The following is a 19,547-nucleotide window of genomic DNA, read 5'->3' as shown; positions in this document are numbered from 1 at the left end:
TTTGGTGTTGGATTTTATCAAATAAATTTTCCCCAAAAATGCGACTTATCCTCCAGTGCGACCTATATATGTTTTTTTCTTCTTAATTATGCATTTTTTGGCTGGTGCGACCTACAATCCGGAGCGACGTATAATCCAAAAAATACGGTACATATTAACAAAACATTCTTCAGCATCCTTCAAAAGACGTGCTGTGGAGAAAATGGCTTATTGTGCTGTGTATCAAACTATATATGACATATAACATACAGTTTGATACTCAACATCTGAGCCATTTTCCGAAGCCTTGAAGTCTCAGAGGTAAATCGTGAATTTTAATTTGTCAAGACAAGTCTCAGAAATTAAGCTGTTTACAATCACGCATTCAGATTTCTTTATTGTAGCAGTGCCATTCATTGCGCTCATGCAACAAGGTGCAGTAAGTCCTGCAAAAGATGATGATGTGTAATAGTATCATTTTATAGGTAACATTGAGTAGCAGGACATACAGCAAGAGTCAAAAATATATAAAAATGACAACATGAAATAGATAATAGTCATAAAATACAGCTTACAGAAGGTTTTTTACTACTTTAGTCCAACATGCTGTACCGCATGACAGTTTGACATTATTGTTGAAGACAAACAATGAAAGCGGAGGATAATACTGTATTAACATCTCATATCAGGAAGCTAAACAAACAAGAGAATTAGCTTAGCTCGTTTAGCTGATCTAAAAATAACAAAAGATAACAAAAATGGCTTGAAGAACATAAAATTCATGATGTCAGTTTGGAATTTAAACCCAATCGTCTCTCACCCGTCCGGCCTTGGCCTAGTCCTCACCCTCTCGCATCAGTCCGAGATGGGCCAATGCCACAGTTTCAGGGGCATTTTGTGGACTGCTGTGTATTTCAGCTTTAGCCTGAAGGATTTCAGGGCAGCCATCAATGTCATCATAGGCCTCCTCCAAGCCGTCCACCTCACAGGTCGCCCCATCTGCTAAGAACACCTTGAGTTAAAATTAGAGTGACGGCGAGAGAACCTCTACTGTCTTTTAAAGGGTAAAAATAATAATAATTATGTGAATGAAATGAATCGAAACTTTACAGACGCTACCTTCATAAAAGTAGTTTTCTCGGGGGATGGCAGCAGTGGTGGCTTGAAAGCTCAGTGGCTGAGCCTTGAACGTTTCATCAATATCATCATAAGAGGAAATGCTCTGTGTTCCGGCCTCCATCATGCATTCAGCCTCTGACCTGAACTCTGCATGAAAAACAACAACTTTACATACATTTCAGCCAATATGCCAGAGTTAGCCAAAGGGCTGTTTTTCAGCTGCAGTCCCTAACCCTAAAAGAATAGAAGTAAAATTACATATTTACAGAATAAAAATAAATAGTAATACGCTAAATGAGACATAACAGACCAACAATTCAACAAACATCAAACAGACATATAACTGTAACCCAGGAGTTTCTTTAATATCGAAATTTAGAATTTTACTCATAGCTCAAGGGCATTTCATTTGTTTTAAATGTGTTCCTACTGCTATTAGGATTCAATTTTCAATATATATATTTTAATGAAAAAACAAAATAGTATGAATAAATATTTATGTTTTCAGACTTACTGTGATGACCTTTCTCTGCTCCTCTTGAGACATCATCATGCTTGCGACTTTTGGGCTCGACTTTTTTATTTGACCTCATTTTGACTATATCAAAAGAAAATTAAGAAGTCATTTTTATAAATGACAAAAAACTGCCTGTCAATAATAATAATAACAACAACAACACATATTTCTGTTTTGATACGCTTTATTGAGTTAAACTGATGTGCTGCCTGTAATGTTTCAAATGAAAAATAAGGACATTTACATTTATCTAACACAGGAAGTCTGACCTCTAGTGGCACAAAGGCTCCTCTACGCTTTTTTCATGACGATGAGAAAACAATCGCTGAGTTGTTTTGCTTTTGATCTGTTTGATTGACACGTTTTTTTAAATTAAATAATTAAAACCGAAACAAAAAGTAACTCTTAAATTTATAAAAACTCACACAATGCAGATTTGCTGGCTGTCTTGATGCACAAAAATAAAATCACTACAACCAGAACCAAGATAAGCCCCGCCCCCAGGATGATAGACACTTTGTGGGATCTGCTGAGAACAGGTGTCTTTCTCTCATAACCTGAAATCAAACATCGAGATTTCATCCTCAGCATGTAATCACAGAGCGGGGCAGCTGTGCCATGCAGCAATATGAACCCAACGTTTTAAGACTGTTTTCATGGTTTTGCTTACCGTTACAATAGATCTCGGCTGGTTTCAGTGAACCACAGGACCAGCTCTTGACACAGTACTTGAAATTGTAGTCGTTAGTACAATCCAGCGCTGTTTCTAAGCTCTCCGTGTCCTTTAAATGTAAATTTGTCTTAAAACAATTAGAGGTTAATAATAAAGACTGGATGCATTTAAAGAAACGACTTATAGTTAGATAGACAGATTTTGCAAGAATAATGAGTTGCTTCAAATGAGATACTTCAAATACCTACCAGTTGTATCCTGTTGGGTATTGCTAAGCTATCATTGTGACCAGGACAAAGGAGATGATGACACAGTTTTTCTTTCTGCTCAGCGGGAAATGACAGGAGACACACTTTTTCCCATTGATTTCGATAATTGACTTGAATCTGACCTCCACAATTTTCTGTCGTCTTGAACTTCAAATCACCTGGAAAAGAAAGAAAGAAAGAAAAAATCAACTTTGGTAAATGAAGCTGAAGCAAAGCTGGGAGGAGGGGGGGTTGATGAGGTAAAGCACAAATCCAAAAACAGAATGATCAAAAATAAGGGAGGGTTCCTTCATGTCACATTCTACTTACACACAGTGTACTTACTCTCAAAGTATCAATATATGTATCTGATGGATTAAATCAGTGGTTAATTCAAATATGTATCACACAGAAAAAGTTAAGAATTATACTATCCTCTATTTATCACACAAAAAAAGTTAAGAATTATGACTCCAGCTTTAGTGACTCACTGGGAAAACTAGGGAAATATTCGGACCAGAATGTTCCATGCACAGAGATGTGCGGTTGGAATGATTTTCCTTTTAGATATCTCAACCATCCATCCATGCATTTTCTTGTGGAAGAGACAGCCTCAATTGTCTGGTAATGCTGGAGCCTATCCCAGCTGGCCACACGTGAGAGGTAGAAAGCACCCTGGATGTATCGCCAGCGCATTGCGGGCAACACATAGACAGACAACCACTCACACCTACGGACAATTTGAAGTGATCAATTCAACTAAATTGCATGTCTGTGGAGGTGAAAACACAAACAGAACATACAAACTCTGTACAGATAGGAATCGAATTTGGAACTTCCTTGCTGTGAGGCGACAGCGATATCCACTGCGTAACCGTGCCACCATATTTATAACAGTCCTTAGATGCAGCAACAACTAGCAGCTTCACTGTGTGCCACATTGTTAACCTAAACTCATCTCCTGGCTGTAATTCAAGCCATATTAATGGATTCACTATTGCATTGTGGACTAAAGGCACATGCAAACCTTGAAAATGCTCAAACTGTGCTAGATTCAGGAGATGTGTTAAAGCTCTGGTCACAATATAATGACTCCTCAGTAAAATCTCTTGTGAGAAGAGTTCATGTGTCTTAATTTGGTAAATTCCACTGGTTTGTTCTTTAACCCTTATGCTGTGCTAATTTATTTATCTTCATTTGGTGTTAACCGGGTCCGTTCGGACCCTAACACCGCATAAGGGTTAAATCATTGTGGACATTTCATTAGTCAGAGAACAGGATGGTTGTATCCAAACTAACCAGCACAGACGATGGACACCAGTCCTCCGTCACACTTTGACATATATCTGTTGCATTGGCCGAGATTGTGATGGTAGTCCTCACAGCTGACGTGGTGGTACGTCTCCTTTGGATTAGGTGGTGTCGAATCAAAGGAAATGGCGCCGATGCAACCGTGTTCCTGACAAACCAAGAATGAGTAGTCCATGTTCCAGTGACTGCTGCACACACTGATGTTGTTTATCTTGACTTCACCGGCACATTTCTCTGAAAGGGTGATCTTTGGCTCGTCTGGAAAGCAACAATACAACAAGACTATTGATAATAAATGTCACAAGGAGAATGAACTGGATGAATCAAATCCCACGTTGAAAGAAAGTGTGGATGAACCTGAAGTAAGTTCACGTTAAACAGTCTGAAAAAAACCACACGAGGATTAGCTGAAAACATGAGCCTATAAAGCGCTGTTAACTTTGATGTATTATTCACTACAACCTTATCTGGACTATTTTGGACATGACCAACCACAACAATAAAACATATTTTTTGCATTGTTGTGACTTTGCCACATCAACTGGCCAACTGACACAAATTAAATGTTCTTATAGGTGTTTTTATACGCAGATCAGATTCTGGGCCCCACTCTGGAGCGTGGGATCGGGGCTGGTTTGTGAGCATCCGTTGGCCGGGCCTCTGCCCACAGGGCTGGGCCGGACTCAGCCCAAAAGGGTGACGTGGGTCCGACCTCGGGTGGACTCACCATCCGCAGTGGGAACCATATCGGACGGGTGCAATGTGGACTGGGTGGCAGTCGACAGATGGGGTCTCGAAGACCCGATCCCCGGACACAGAGACTAGCTCTTGGGACATGGAATGTCACCTGTTTGGGAGGGATATAATCGGCCTCACCTCCACCTACAGTTTTGACTCTGGAACCCAACAGCTCGAGAGGGGCTGGACTCTGCATTTCTAGGTGCAGTCAGGGACCAGAGGGGGTCTGGTTTGGGGAACAAAGCCTGGACCTCCAGCGTGTACTGGGGCAGTTTGCAGCCGAGAGTGGATCAAGGGGGATGAGGATCAGCACCTCCAAATCCACAGCCATGGTGACTGAAAAAATGCGGTCTGCCCTCTCTGGCTTGGTGGGGAATCTTTGCCTCAAGTGGAGGAGTTCAAGTATCTTGTAGTCTACGAGTCAGGGAAGGATGGAGCGGTAGATTGACGGACAAATCGGTGCAGCAGCTGCAGTGATGCAGTCGTTGTATCGGTATGTCGTGGTAAAGAAGGCGCTGAAACAAAAGGCAAAGCTATCGATTTATCGGTCAATCGACATTCCTACTGTCACCTCTGGTCAGGAGCTTTGCTTCATGACTGAAAAGGACAAGATCCAAGAGGTCAAAATTAGTTTCTTCCAAAGGGTGGCTCGGTAAACCCTTAGAGACAGGGTGAGGAGCTCAGTCACCAGGGAAGAACTTGGAGTCGAGGCGCTGCCCCTCCACATCGAGAGGAGTCAGGCTGCTCTAGGACACACTGGAGAGGCTATGTCTCTCGGCTGGCCTGACACCGCCTCGAGATCCCCCCCAGAAGAGCTGGAGTAAAGTGTCTGGGATCAGGGAAGTATGGAAATCCCTTGTGAGACTGTTGCCTCCGAGAACCCAGCCCCGGATAACCGGTGGAAGATGGATGGATGAAGATGTTTTGAATGCAGAGAATAAAGACATTGACAGTATTTAATCCAGAATGAGCAGGTCATTGAACCTGATCACAAAACACATATTTAGTTTAAAAAATTTAGTCTGACGAAAGATAATTTGATGAAAGAGAGAAAGAGATAGAGGGGGAAATGTTTTTTACCATCACATTCAATATTGAGCTGATTCGGTGCAGACAAAGCTGGTTTTTCACAGGCCCAGATGTTCATTGGATCTTTGACACCTTCGCAGTTGAAGCTTCCATTCCAGAAATAATTGAATTTAGTTGATGTGTTAAACTTGAAGTTGCCACATTTCAGATCCTGACACAGCCTGTTTCCCTCAGCTTCTGTCCAGCCTTCACTGGAGACAGCCTGTCTACCTTTCTCTGAGTGAACAAACACAGCTCCACTGCATGCTTTGCCAAATTTCAGCTCCATCTTCCGCCAGCCTGTGATGAGCAGATTCAGACAATGCTTTATATATTTGGAAGGAATTCAAAATCAAAATCATGCCCACTGAAGATGAAATCGCGAAACGTACCGGAGCACTGGAGGACACCCTGGGTGCAGTTTCGCCGATCAGAAGTCATTGTGCATGCTTTAAACGAGTTACTGTTATTTGCAAGACACTGAATTTGTGAAATGACACGAGGCCATGCTGTTTTCGGTCCAAAATGCTCATTCACATTTACAGCTTCTCCACATTTCTCCTCCATGCAGATTATTTTTTGCGTTACATTGTCTCGAAGAGCATCGACGCACACGGGGAGCCACTGACCTTCAGAATACATCTCCACAGTTCCAAAGCATTTCTGTCGAGATGCAGTGATTCTGGTTTTGAGACTTCCTGTAAGCAAACAATGAAAGGCACACCTTATTAACCTTAAGGAAAAAAGGTTAATAGAAAAATATACACTGTTGGACAATACAAGTACTATCCGAATTATGAGTCCGAATGGACGTAAATTAGGAAAGTGAAGTACTGTGCCTTCATGTACATTATATCAAACTGTTGCATTTATAAGGAACTTTTTCTTTTGAATATTATTATATATAAGCTTTACTATTTATGTTTCATTTTAATTCAATTGTATTACTGTATACATATTGTATTTTAAGATCTCCTATATTTCTAATCCATTTTAAAATTGACATTTATTTATCTTTTCCATAATTATACTGCATTGTTTTCAGTTGCTTTAATTTTCTAAATATGATTTGTTAGGTTAAAGAAAGAAAATATTACAGAACAGTTTTATTATTGACACAATAAACAAAAACAAAAGCTAAGACATGGTGCAGATGCACAGTAAACATTAAAACAGGCATCACAGAAATACTGTGTGCAGTACAGATGTACTGTATGTACAAACAAGGGAAAAATAGAATATCTCTGATTTGACCTGATTACCACGTAACAAGTATGAGGGATTGTCAGCCTCAGAAGTACCCCTGAGTAGTTGCATGGCCAGAAGAATAAACATAACCAAATGCGATGGATATGTGAGGATTTATCTATTACCTGAGCAAACAACGTAGGCTGGTTTGTGGTCACAGCTGGTATCTTTTTTACTGTTTAAGACGAGGTTGCACTGGTTCAGGTTGGTTGTGTGATTTGTCAAGTGCACACTCTTGATGATCACCCTCCCTTTTCCAGGTTGTCCATTGGTCCTGATTGGGATCCCACAGTTCAGGTTTTCACACAGCATGCTGGACTTGTGCTTGGTCCAGGTGTCTTCGCATACATTCCCACAATTCCCCTCAACACAAGCGTTGACGTTCCCCCAACAACTATTGGATAGGGTTACGCTAATGTTTCCTGTTGCAAAAACCAAAAGAAGAACAACGCGATGCATCAGCGATTATTTCTCAAGATTTTCTTGACGGATGACTATGTTCTCACTCTCATACCAGTGGAAAGAGGGGTGAAGTCAAATTAGTCCAGAGCTCACAGTACACAACACTGCACCACACTCTTTCCTCAAGCTACAGTCTCTAAGATGAAAGTAGAGTGACAGTAGAACGCTTTGCTCCAGCACTAGCTGAGCTCTTCATTTGTGGCGCAGGCGAATATTGAAGTATAGATATTGTGAGCTTGTATTACTTTCATTTAGCTGTGCACGTACCCACAGTCAAAGCTCTGCACCATCCTCAGAGTGTGCATGCTTTAAACTTCAATGTCATTGTGAATTCTTAAGTGTAAAAATTGGTGTAAATAACATATTTTCCAATCAATTTGGAATCTCAGAGTGTCTGAGGACTTGGATTATTCTGAACACAATGCCTGAGTCAACAGTTTAAGGTTCAGTGGATCTGATCTGGATGGATTTGAGTGCATTTGAGTGATTTCACATTCATTATTACTTTGTTGAACCAGGCTATGGTGACCAGTGATGTAACAAACACAGCATAACAACAACTTATACTAAATTAAATTCCGTTTCACAGATTTCTTCTCATTACCTGAACATTCCACAGTAGCAATAGTGTCGTAGTGGTCAGATGGCAGAGTTGCATTTTTACATTCAAACAAAGATGCATTGTTGGATGAGCACTCGTACGAACCAATCCAAATGTCTCCTTTCATATGAGTGCTGGGGACTGAGTTGAATTCCAGGGCTTTCCTACAGGACATCTGCCGACAGACGGTGTTTGCAGATGCCAAGTTCCATGTCTCCTTCGAACCAGACAGCCAGTAGGGAATTCCACCCTGCTCTATCCCCACCATGCCAGAACAGGAACGATTTGCTTTGAGAAATACGACTATGTGCTCTGAAAAAAAGAATGAGATGAACGGTACTAAGCAGATCCATTATGCTCAGTTGGCATTCTGTCCAGATCACTAAGGTGAGGGGCACTTCCCCCTCCCCTCGTAGAATAGTATACCGTATAGAAAAATCAAAATCAAAATAAACAATGCCTCCTGAAACTAGATTTAAGCCCAATGGTGAGGAGTTTGTTGCCATAATTAAATGTTTAATATGGAGTTTAAAATGTAGAGCTGATGTCACTTTCAGGAAATGTTGCCCTGTAAAAATAAGCAAAAAGAGGGGGGTGAATATGGTACAGTGGTATTTGTTATGCGAGGCCCCTGAACTCCTGACTGATATTTTGAATATGATTATCTGTGTAAAAAAACCTGTGAACATTTCTATTCAATGATAAATGACTTTGGTTAAAGTTTAAATGTTAACTTCTTGGAAATTGAAACAGATTATACTGTTGTTGCACAACTGCCAAAGCACATTATTATCTGTTCTCAAAATATATTACTCTAGAGTATCGGGCATTCATAGATTTGTGTGCTTCACATAAGTATGTTAATCTACAGAAAATACAGCATATGCTCCACTGTGCTACAACTCAATGCAAACACTGCAGAGGATCCATCACACACACAACACTCATTGAAAACACAATGTTCAGGGTGTGATGGTTATTTATGTTTTACACTGAACTGTAGCACCCGCACTCATCTGTAATGACGGTGCGAGTTTCTCTGCCTCTGCCTCCAGCAAACAGCACTCTGGACTGGATTTTATAGGTGTGGCCACCTCATTTGCAACAAGTGTCTTCAATTTTGAGTCGTTATGTTAAATGAATGAAGCCAGGTGTGTTCATTGTGTTCAAAGTTTGCAGACTGTGGCAAGCCGAGCTTTAATTTGAGAATTTGAGCAGGGTTTTTTTTGGCAACTTGTGTTTTCGCAAGACAAAATGTGTTTAGATTTATGAGAAAAGGGGGATTGTGTTTTGTGAATTGTGTGTCTTCGTGTGAAATGTGTTTATGGTTTTGGCAAATGGGGGCTAGTTGTATTAAATGTGTTTAGAGAACTGGTCATTTGGTTTAGGAAATTGGGTTTTGTGTTTGAGCAATTAAAAAAAAAACTACTCCCTTCCTCATGTAAATTATTCTTGATCTATTTAGTTAATTTCACTGTCAATACATGTAGGCTCAACGACACATACAATTTGTTTGAGAATGTTTCAGTTGATCAGTCCTGCTCTAACAGTATTAGCAATGGGTGCTACGAAAGACAAGTTATCTTTACTTTCCCTGTTGACACTTAACCTTCTGTAGACAAGAGCTAAGTCAAATGACTCAAGTTCACCTCCGGGCCTCTACGAACACTGTCTCTGGGCCAAGACAATGACAATATGGAAGAAATACTCACTTTCACAGGTGATCGCTATCATGAACTTCTCCCCAGATGCGGCCTTTGAGAAATTAACACACTCAGATATATGGAGGGCATTGGAACTACAATTCACAGCCTTAGCCAGGAAATCACCGGAGCCCTGGCTGAAATCACCAGGATATGGGGATTTTCTCTTATTCCCACATTTCAATTGCTTGCAGACAACATCAGAATTGGTGTCTGTCCAACCTTTTTTATCAGCCCTTCTCCATTGGCCAGTATACTGGACTTCCACTCTCCCAGCACATCTTCCAGGACCATCAGCTAATCTCACATCAACACTTCCTGTAAAATAAGAGCAGTATTATGAACAATGGTACACATATTATATATAAAGCTCTTATTGCACTTACATTGGCAGTCACTCACTCCTTGGCATTTACAGAATTCCACATTTAGAAAGCTCCGGGAAGAGATTATAACGGCATGATTGTTGCCAGGTCTCACCTGCACAGACTACGTAGGCCTGAGAAGAACAGGAGAATGGCTTGCTGTCTCGCTTTGCTCTACAGTACCACAATGAGGACTCTTTGCCTGAGCAGATTACGTTGTCCATGATCCCATTTTGAACGTGTGATCGTATCGTGGCCTGACCAACCAACTAGAAGATAGAAGATAGCTCAGCACAGCTTCCATCGACTTGGTTTAAAACGTACAAGTTTATACAGACCATCACCATTTCTTTTTTAGTTAAATTGAAAGTTTGGCTAATGATTGCTAATACTAAGATGCTGCGGTTCTTACTTTTCCTGACAGTACTATTCCGCTGATATATTTTAGCATCTATTATTGTGATGTGGGTGTCACAACAGTCACTGCTGTTTAACACATGGTATATAAAGCTGTATTTAATTTACTTTTTATTCCTAAAAACTGACGCTGAAGACTCACTTTCCCACAGTTTAGCTCCCGGCAAACCAGTTCAGCTTCTTTACTGGTCCATTTGGAAGCACACACAGGATGTCTTGAAGCATTCACCAGAACATAAACTGCCCCATAGCACTTGCTGGGTCTATTCTTGTCCATTAAACCTACTATGACATTGCCTATGGGGAATAAAAATATAATGAATATTTTTTGATTTGGCTCAAGAGGGCAGGTGAATTTTAATGTGAGAATCCAACAACTAAAAGGCTAGTTTGTAGAAACATAGCGGCTAAACATTAAATGAATTACCTGTGCAATTCAGCTCCATGCCATCCAGACTGTGGCTGGCATTAGTACCACAGTACATCCGCTGACACCACTTATCAGGGCTCACCGTAGTAGACTTTCTACGAGGTCTCCAGTTGCCGTCCTCCTCTACCTCTAGCTGCCCACGACAGACGTTTGGTGTGTTTCCTCTGAGCTGCATTCTCAAATGACCTGTTTAAGGTAACTCTTTTAATTCACAGATACAATTTGTCACTCAAGTAAACTTGTATCAAGCGTGCGTTTATTACCTGAGCATCTGACAGAAGCAGGGCTTGAGCATGAACTTGTATCATGATTTGTGGCACACTGCCACAGATTATCGACATTTTCTATCCCCGAACACGCAATCTTCATTTTTGCTGAACTTTCAAATTCCCTCCAAACCATCAGATGTGGAACCTCAATGGATGTGCCACAGCCGAGGCTTTGACACAACATGTTGGCTTCATTTGGTCCTGTATGAGGGATGATTTATACATTGATTCTGTGATGGTCCAAGTTCAAAAGGTTGGCTCAAATGCAAGGATTACACAAACGGACAATTCAGGGCCAGGGGAAAAGAAATTAAAGGGATATAAATTAAATATTAATCGATGTAATCTAAATATCTAAACGTAAAATCTAAATATCTAAATGTAACTGAGGAGTCTCACAAGGGATCGCTGCAAAATTAATTAAAGCATCAGATATTGATTTGTGAAAGGAAATTAAAAAAAGGAAATCTGGCAAACAGGAAGTGAATCTTAGATAGTATATATGCTAAATTTGAACTGAAAACAGGTGTGGCCAAAAAGCTGATGGGGAATCTAAATATTTGCAGGAAGTAAAATTGAAATGATAATGTATTATCATATGTTTTAGATTAGCAACAGTGCCTATAATATACCATATGCAGTCATATGAGATGTAGAAACAAAGAAAACAATTTACAGAACTTTACATGGAGATTTGCACTCTATAATCTTTTGCACTTGAACAAAATGTCCCTTTTCTTCTTCGATTCCCTCACAGTGCCAACATTTGCACACTGGTTTCTATTGGATTAATGTCTTACCCCAGTTGTCGTCACAAATGTAGCCTGACGTTTTCCCTCCGTCAGTGGAGTATTTGACAGCTCCTGCACATTCAAATCCATCCAAGCTTATTTTTATTTCATCTAGAGGAGCAAAAAACAAACAAAGTTTCTAGGTACCTAGAAACATGAAAAATAAAAGTGAATCTGAGTCGTGTATTTTTAACTGATTTTTAATCTGTAAATGGGTTTTAATGTTAAAATTAAATATCTGTTACTGACTCCATTCTGAATCCTATCCAGATTAAATTCGGTGGTAGGATAGAGGCCCCCACCCAACATGACTCTGTCAAAATCCATAAAGATCAATAATAAAGATCAATAATCAACCGAGATATTGAGGAATAGATTTTTAAACTCTATTGACTGTAATACTAATGAAGAATTTTCAGGAATCCATGATCCCCTCTGGATCGTCACCAGAATCATCTGTTCCTGGTAACATTCCCAACATTTCCTGAACATGTCATCAGGATCCGTCCAGAAACGTTTGAGTTATCTTGCTTACAGACAGACGCCGGCGATTACATAACCTCAAATGAGATTATTACAGCAATAAGGTATCCATGTATTTTTACAACTATGCAATTGCATATGTAATGTTTGTAACTTAATTATGTAGTAGTAATAAATAATAAATACAGTTCTTTAGCAACATGTTAAGGAGTAGTTACATTTAATTTACATTACATTACATTTAGTTACATTTACACTGTGTTACCGTTACAACTGGCCCTATGAGGGCAACCATAATGCTGATGCAAAATTAGTTTGACGCCCCTGATCTACATCATGTCATAGTTTGTTTTGCAGAAGGTTTGACTTTGACTTGAATGTGTTCCCCCCAAATGTCACATTTCATATAGTATCTCAATTACAGGAAACTCAGTTGGAAAAACTGCTTACTTGAACATTTGATCCACTTCATAGCGTCCTGTCGATATAAACTGACACTCCAACCAGGGATTGTACAGTCCCACAAATGATTCTCCTTTCCATTGCATTTGAAATCATTCAGCCACACTTTGCTACCAACAGGCCGCAGGATGTTCTCTGTCGACACGTGCTTTCCACAGTGAGCGCTCCTGCACACCACTTCTTCAGTGTTTGTACTCCACTGAGTATCCCCAACATGGCCCCATGTGCTGTTATGGTAGATTTCAATGTGGCCTTCACATGGGTTGCGTCCATTCTTAAGAATCAGCCTGTTTGCATCACCTGCTTAAATAAACTCAGAGAAGTAGAGTAAATCAATCTATCCATCTTTCATGATGATGCACCGTCCACAAGAAGCCACCTCATAACTCAGTGAGACTTCCCTCTCTGTTATTGGATATTATGGATATTAATAATCAAATAAATTAAAGATTACAAATTGATACAAATTTGTTATTTGTTTTTCTGCTATGATACCAACTATGATAATGAAAATGAAATGAAATGCTTTTATTAATCATCATCTGCAGACACACACAATGAAATCGAATTTTCACCCTAGAACAGGGGTGGGCAAACGTTTTGACTCGCGGGCCACAATGGGTTCTAAAATGTGACCAGGAAACAGATGGATGGAGTGTTTGTGAGAACTAATATAAATGACATGTAAAAGACATTATATGAAAGGATTTGACCTTTTACAAGTAGCATTACCGGGAAAAGGAAAATGAACGAGGTGTAACTATAATAAAATTTAATTTAATGACAGAATTTGAGAAAGTTCGGCGGGCCGGATTAAAAAGCTCAAGGGGCCGCATATGGCCCCCGGGCCGTAGTTTGCCCATGCCTGCCCTAGAACAACGGACCCCTTGAAACAACCACACACTAATACGTGTTTCAAAGGGCCCTAGCACACGGAGAGGGAGTAGGGTGAAGGCGCCACCGTGGTCGGCGCACCTGGAGCCATTTGCGGGGACGGTGCCTTGCTCAAGGGCACCTCGGCAGTGCTCTGGAGGCAGACTGGCCCCTCTCCAGTCACCAGCCCACACTCCATATTTCACCAGAGCTGGGACTTCTCCGCTTCCCAGCCCAGGGCCCAACCCACTGAGCCACTGCTGCCCCGTAATATGAGTTATGATACAAATTATTCAATGATATTAATTATGTAACAAATTATTATTACTATTTTTAAATAGATTTCCCTTTTGGTGTCCTGAATTGATTACAATCATAATCAAGAATCTATCTTCATTGGCAATAAATGTTGACTATACAAAGGTAGAGGATGCTATGTACATTGGCTAGAAAATGAATAATTAGAGATAATGTTTAAGTTTAGAAGGGGTAGGATTAAATAAGTACATACTTATTCCTACTCCTTTTCGCTCATGTAAACGGCATAGTTACTGCATTATGGCTATTATTTATTATTTGAGTTATTATTATTAATTACTATTACATGTGATGCGTGTGTGTGAATATGTCTTTATATATGTATGTATATATATATATATGCATGTATGTATGTATATGTATATGTATGTGTGAGCATGTATTCGGCGTTGTTTATCATTTTTATTCTTTGTTGTTTACATGATCGAAATAAATAAATAAATATATTTAAAAAAATATATTATATATATATATATTAAAAGTAATTGTACAAGTATTCAAAGATTACTACAAATAAAGGTGAGAGAGTAGTAATCATAGTTATTATTTCATTATTTTAAATTGCAACCTGAACGCTCAAGTCAACTTTATTCATAAAGCACTTAAACAACCACGAGCTGAAACAATATTCTGTACATAAATAATTCTAACAAACACAAATAAGCAAGAAACTAAACATAAAAACATGAAGCAAATAATAAAATAATAATAAAAACCATTAAAAAGACAATAGATAAATAAATAAATAATAACAAGACCAAATGTCTCATGCCGTGTTGAGAGTAAAAATTAGTCTTCAGAGCAGTTTTAAAAACAGCCCGCGTACAATCTCCTCTGAGCTTCCGCCAAGACTTCCGAACCTCCAGCAGCAGCTGGTCAGCTGACCTTAGTTGTTGAGTAAGAGCAGGGCGCTGAAGAAGCTCACAGCAGTCGGCAGCGGCAAGATCATTTACAGGTTTAAAAGCAAATAAAAGAATCTAAACCTGCTAAATTGTAAAACAAAAAAAAATCATCATCCAAAAAAAAAAAGAAAAATACAGTACATTCAATTATATATTTAATTTGTTATATATGTTATTGAAAGACAGCTTTGACAAAGTCTGGTATGTTTTCTAAATTGTTTAGTACTGACTAACTGATTTCATCCGTAAGTGATGACAAGGAATCTTGTATTAAAATACAATATTTTCCAAAACTTGTAAAAATGTATTAATATATATTATTTTAAGATTCAAATTGACATTGACGTATATAAAATGCATCATTTCATTTATAGAAATCCAAATTATAAAATCAACATTGCAGCAAATGGCAACATTAATTCTACATATTAAATAATTAGCAAATATTTTGATAACAAACATATTTTATTCTCCTTTTGTAAGCTCTATAAATTAAATAAATTAACTAATCAATCCAAATATGTCTTTTTTTTAATTTTTTTAAAGATTTCACTGTAAAAGTAATTTCACTTTCACATTTCCTTCCTATTCATGAGTTATCTTTCAAGAATATCTAGCAAGCACTACTTTACTCTTCTCTATCTCAAGGGTTCAAAACACTGCCCAGTTTTAATTGAGACAAAGAGTGCAAATATAAGGTAAATAGTCACTTACCTTGAAGAAAGAACAGTGATTCAACAAGAACCACAGAGAGGAATAGGAACCACATCATCTCCACAGCTATGAAGAGACGGCGACACCAGGTCTGCTTTATATGACAGAGGGTGTGCCGACGAGAAACAAATTAATGCTATTGAAAGTGGCCATGTTTATGCCCATGATTGACATATCACAATTAGATAAATACAAATTGACCAATATTACTGAGAAGTTCTTACATAGAAAGGATATAAAAATGTACGGTATGCAAAAAATACAAATAATTCACCAAAATTTTGGTTGGTCTCCAAATTGTCCTCAATAAATTTCAGAACAAAAATTATTTCTTGATGTCTGAAGCTCTAAGTATTCATGTCAGTGAAACTGCCAGTGTCATCAAAATGAGAGGTCTTGACACCATCGTTTATGAACAAGAGAGTCAAATGGCTTTTTCAGGTTTCATGATGAGTTTATTCTCTCAGTGTTTTACAATGCAAAAAAAGGTCAGAACTCAGTGACACTACCTGAAAATGCTCAAGACAACACTACACACTGCTTGTACAACCATTTTAAAACTACAGTAAAGACACACATTGCTGTAGTTCGGGGTGGTAGTGAGTAATGCAACCTCATAGGTAGCGCAGGTAGTTTCTCCCCTGAGCTGGTCCCAAGCCCGGATAAATGCAGAGGGTTGTGGAATAGTCTTATTGGGAACGACTATTCAGCATCCATAAGTATAGTTCATTTTGACTGACATGACATAAGCAAATAATAATGTTATAAAACAGCAGATAATTGTATGAAAGCAACTGATACATGTCCAAAAGCATTAGCAACTTGTTCAGAGGAAGGAGAAAGTGCTGCTATGATGAGCACAAATGACTAAATGTTGTGGAGGTTGAACTAATAGTTGTGAGAATTTTCATTCTGATCTAATAGCACCAAAGCGACTCAGAAGAACTGCAACACCATCCTCCCGGGACTGATCCAGGACAAGCTGTACCAGCTCAATGCACACGACTCCTTCTGCAGGTGGATCATTGACTTCCTAACAGGCCGGAGGCAGCATGTGCGGCTGGAGACTATGGTCTCGGACACTCTGGTCTCGGACACTCTATCAGCTCTGAATCCCCCCCAGCGCTGTGTACTTTCTCCCTGGCTCTTCTCCCTGTACACTAACTGCTGCACCTCCAGCCATCAGTCCGTTAAAGTGAGGGAGGTAGACCGGCTGGTGTCCTGGTGCAGCAGCAACAACCTGGAGGTGAACAGCCAGAAGACAGTGTAGATGATCGTGGACTTATGTTTCATGTTGTACGATTGCACCAAGAAAAAATAAACATTTGTGAATCCTTTCACTGACAATGGCAAATAAATCAATTCTGAGTATGTATGTATGTATATATATAATTTACTATTTTTTCTTAATTTCAATCTATTTATTTGGAGACTGGAACCAAATTATTAAATTATTTGCTGACAAGTTTAATTATCTTGACACACTGACATTACTATCTATTACAACACTCTTTCAAGTGTTTATTTTTTTGTATTTTAGCTGCTCCTCTTGCACATGAGTAATTTTCCATCACTGCACTGACCATTATTAGAACCTGCAACATTCAGATAGTTTTATCTCATATCTGTGAGTCATGCAGAAGAGTTTTGAGCACACATTTTACAATTATCAGCAGTGCCATCAGAGATGCATCATAACTGGCTCAACGACTGGTTTGTGAACGGAGCTAACTAAACAGAAATAAAGCCACAGTTTTCTGGGTTGTGTTTCTGAAACCAAAACTTATATCTTAACAGGAAACAGTGATCTTACATCTACTTTCCCTCATCTTTGCAGGAAACACAAAATTATCAACTCGGAACTGAGTTTATTGTGGTTGATTTGAGGAAAAATAGACCGTTGCATAAAACTTTAAAAATGTTTTACTGAGAAAGAAAATCATTGGTTAAAAATCCGGGTTAAAAATTACTGCCAGCAGCGATTTTAACCCACGGGACGCTGCTGGAAATTGGATTACTGTGGGTTGAAGACAAAGACAAAGAAGAGGAGGAAGGCCAGTGCATCAACAGTGAGAGAAGAGGGAATGGAAGAGTTTAGTTTTGAGAGTAGGGACTTTAAATGTTGGGACAATGGCGGGAAAAGCCAGTGGACATGATGATGAGGAGAAAGGTTGATGTGTTATGAGTCCAGGTGGAAAGGAAGCAAGGCTAGAAGCTGAGGAGCAGGAATCAAGTTGTTTATAACGGAGCAGAAAGAGGAATGGAGGAGGAGTTACCTTGAAGGAAGAGTTGGTGCAGAGTGTTCTAGAGGAGAACCGAGTGTCAGATGGACAAAAGCTGGAGATTAAGGGTGTCATGTTGAACATTGTTAGTGGGTACGCTCCACAGGTAGGAGGTGAGTTAGAGGAGAAGGAGAAGTTCTTACGCTCCACAGGTAGGAGGTGAGTTAGAGGAGAAGGAGAAGTTCTTACGCTCCACAGGTAGGAGGTGAGTCAGAGGAGAATGAGAAGTTCTTACGCTCCACAGGTAGGAGGTGAGTTAGAAGAGAAGGAGAAGTTCTTACGCTCCACAGGTAGGAGGTGAGTTAGAGGAGAAGGAGAAGTTCTTACGCTCCACAGGTAGGAGGTGAGTTAGAGGAGGAGGAGAAGTTCTTACGCTCCACAGGTAGGAGGTGAGTTAGAGCAGAAGGAGAAGTTCTTACGCTCCACAGGTAGGAGGTGAGTTAGAGCAGAAGGAGACGTTCTTACGCTCCACAGGTAGGAGGTGAGTTAGAGGAGAAGGAGAAGTTCTTACGCTCCACAGGTAGGAGGTGAGTTAGAGGAGAAGGAGACGTTCTTACGCTCCACAGGTAGGAGGTGAGTTAGAGGAGAAGGAGAAGTTCTTACGCTCCACAGGTAGGAGGTGAGTTAGAGGAGAAGGAGAAGTTCTTACGCTCCACAGGTAGGAGGTGGGTTAGAGGAGAAGGAGAAGTTCTGGACTGACTTAGATGAAGTGGTTCAGAGCATCCTAGCAGTGAGAGAGTCCTGATTGGAGCAGACCTCAATGGGCGTGTTGGTGAAGGAAATGGAGGAGATGAAGAAGTGATGGGTATTCAGGACAAATGTTTCTACAAATACGTGATAAACAGATTCAGTGATAACATAAGAAGACCATGAAATAAACTGTAGAGTTCACCTTTACTTTTTTTTGTGCTTGATATGTTTGTGTGTCACCTATAAATATAGGGTGTGTGAGATCATCATCCTGGTTATTTCTTTAATCATGCCCAATGCTTGTCAACATCTTTGATAACATTTTGTGTAGGTGAGGATCTTGGGGCTGAGAATGTGTGGATTAAGTTCATAGAGACCCCAGAAAGGATACAGGTTCACTTTTCCTGAGAACTCTTGATGCTATGCCACTGGTTTAGGCTTTGGTGAAACTGGCCTTCGTTCATTTGGAGGAAGTTTTAAGTTTCTTAATTGATACATTCATCTTACTGCCGCACTGAAACTTAAAGTTATTAAATTATTAGTTCTTCACTTTCTCATTCTTGTCCTTCCAGATACAAACATGAAGTCTATGTTGACCAATGAAACAAGCTCTCCTCTATTTCAGGGGGTAAGAATATTGTTGAATAAATATTAAAAAAAATATTTGTTTGTTCGCATGATGACATTTTTGTGATTAAAGAGCACACTGAATATGTTAACGAGTAGAATAATACACTTTACTGTCACATAGAATAATATATCGTAGCATTACATGGTGTTATACATAGTTCAATGTTCTGTAACTTGTCCTGCTGAATTCAACGGTTTAAAAAGTATCATTTACACATTCAGAGGCTTGTCCATGTTGTTGAACAGGACAAAAC

At 39.4% G+C, this 19,547-nt stretch overlaps 1 protein-coding gene across 1 annotated transcript; it reads right to left on the bottom strand.

Annotated features, from left to right (window-relative positions):
- Window positions 1–703: 703 nt before the first annotated feature.
- Window positions 704–15,749, bottom strand: LOC137915042 (scavenger receptor cysteine-rich type 1 protein M130-like). Its single transcript, XM_068758526.1, is given in 20 exon segments — window positions 704–712; window positions 800–978; window positions 1,099–1,245; window positions 1,613–1,686; window positions 2,043–2,172; window positions 2,286–2,397; window positions 2,537–2,715; window positions 3,836–4,105; window positions 5,666–5,953; window positions 6,046–6,351; window positions 7,027–7,323; window positions 7,968–8,276; window positions 9,677–9,985; window positions 10,148–10,301; window positions 10,592–10,746; window positions 10,877–11,065; window positions 11,143–11,349; window positions 11,949–12,050; window positions 12,873–13,197; window positions 15,699–15,749. Coding segments are annotated over 20 exon segments (3,792 nt in total).
- Window positions 15,750–19,547: the final 3,798 nt, after the last annotated feature.

The sequence above is a fragment of the Brachionichthys hirsutus genome, unplaced genomic scaffold, assembly GCF_040956055.1.
Source record: "Brachionichthys hirsutus isolate HB-005 unplaced genomic scaffold, CSIRO-AGI_Bhir_v1 contig_296, whole genome shotgun sequence".
NCBI lineage: Eukaryota > Metazoa > Chordata > Actinopteri > Lophiiformes > Brachionichthyidae > Brachionichthys > Brachionichthys hirsutus.
The sequence above is the reverse complement of the archived record's forward strand: the minus strand, read 5'-3'. Positions and strand labels throughout refer to the sequence as shown.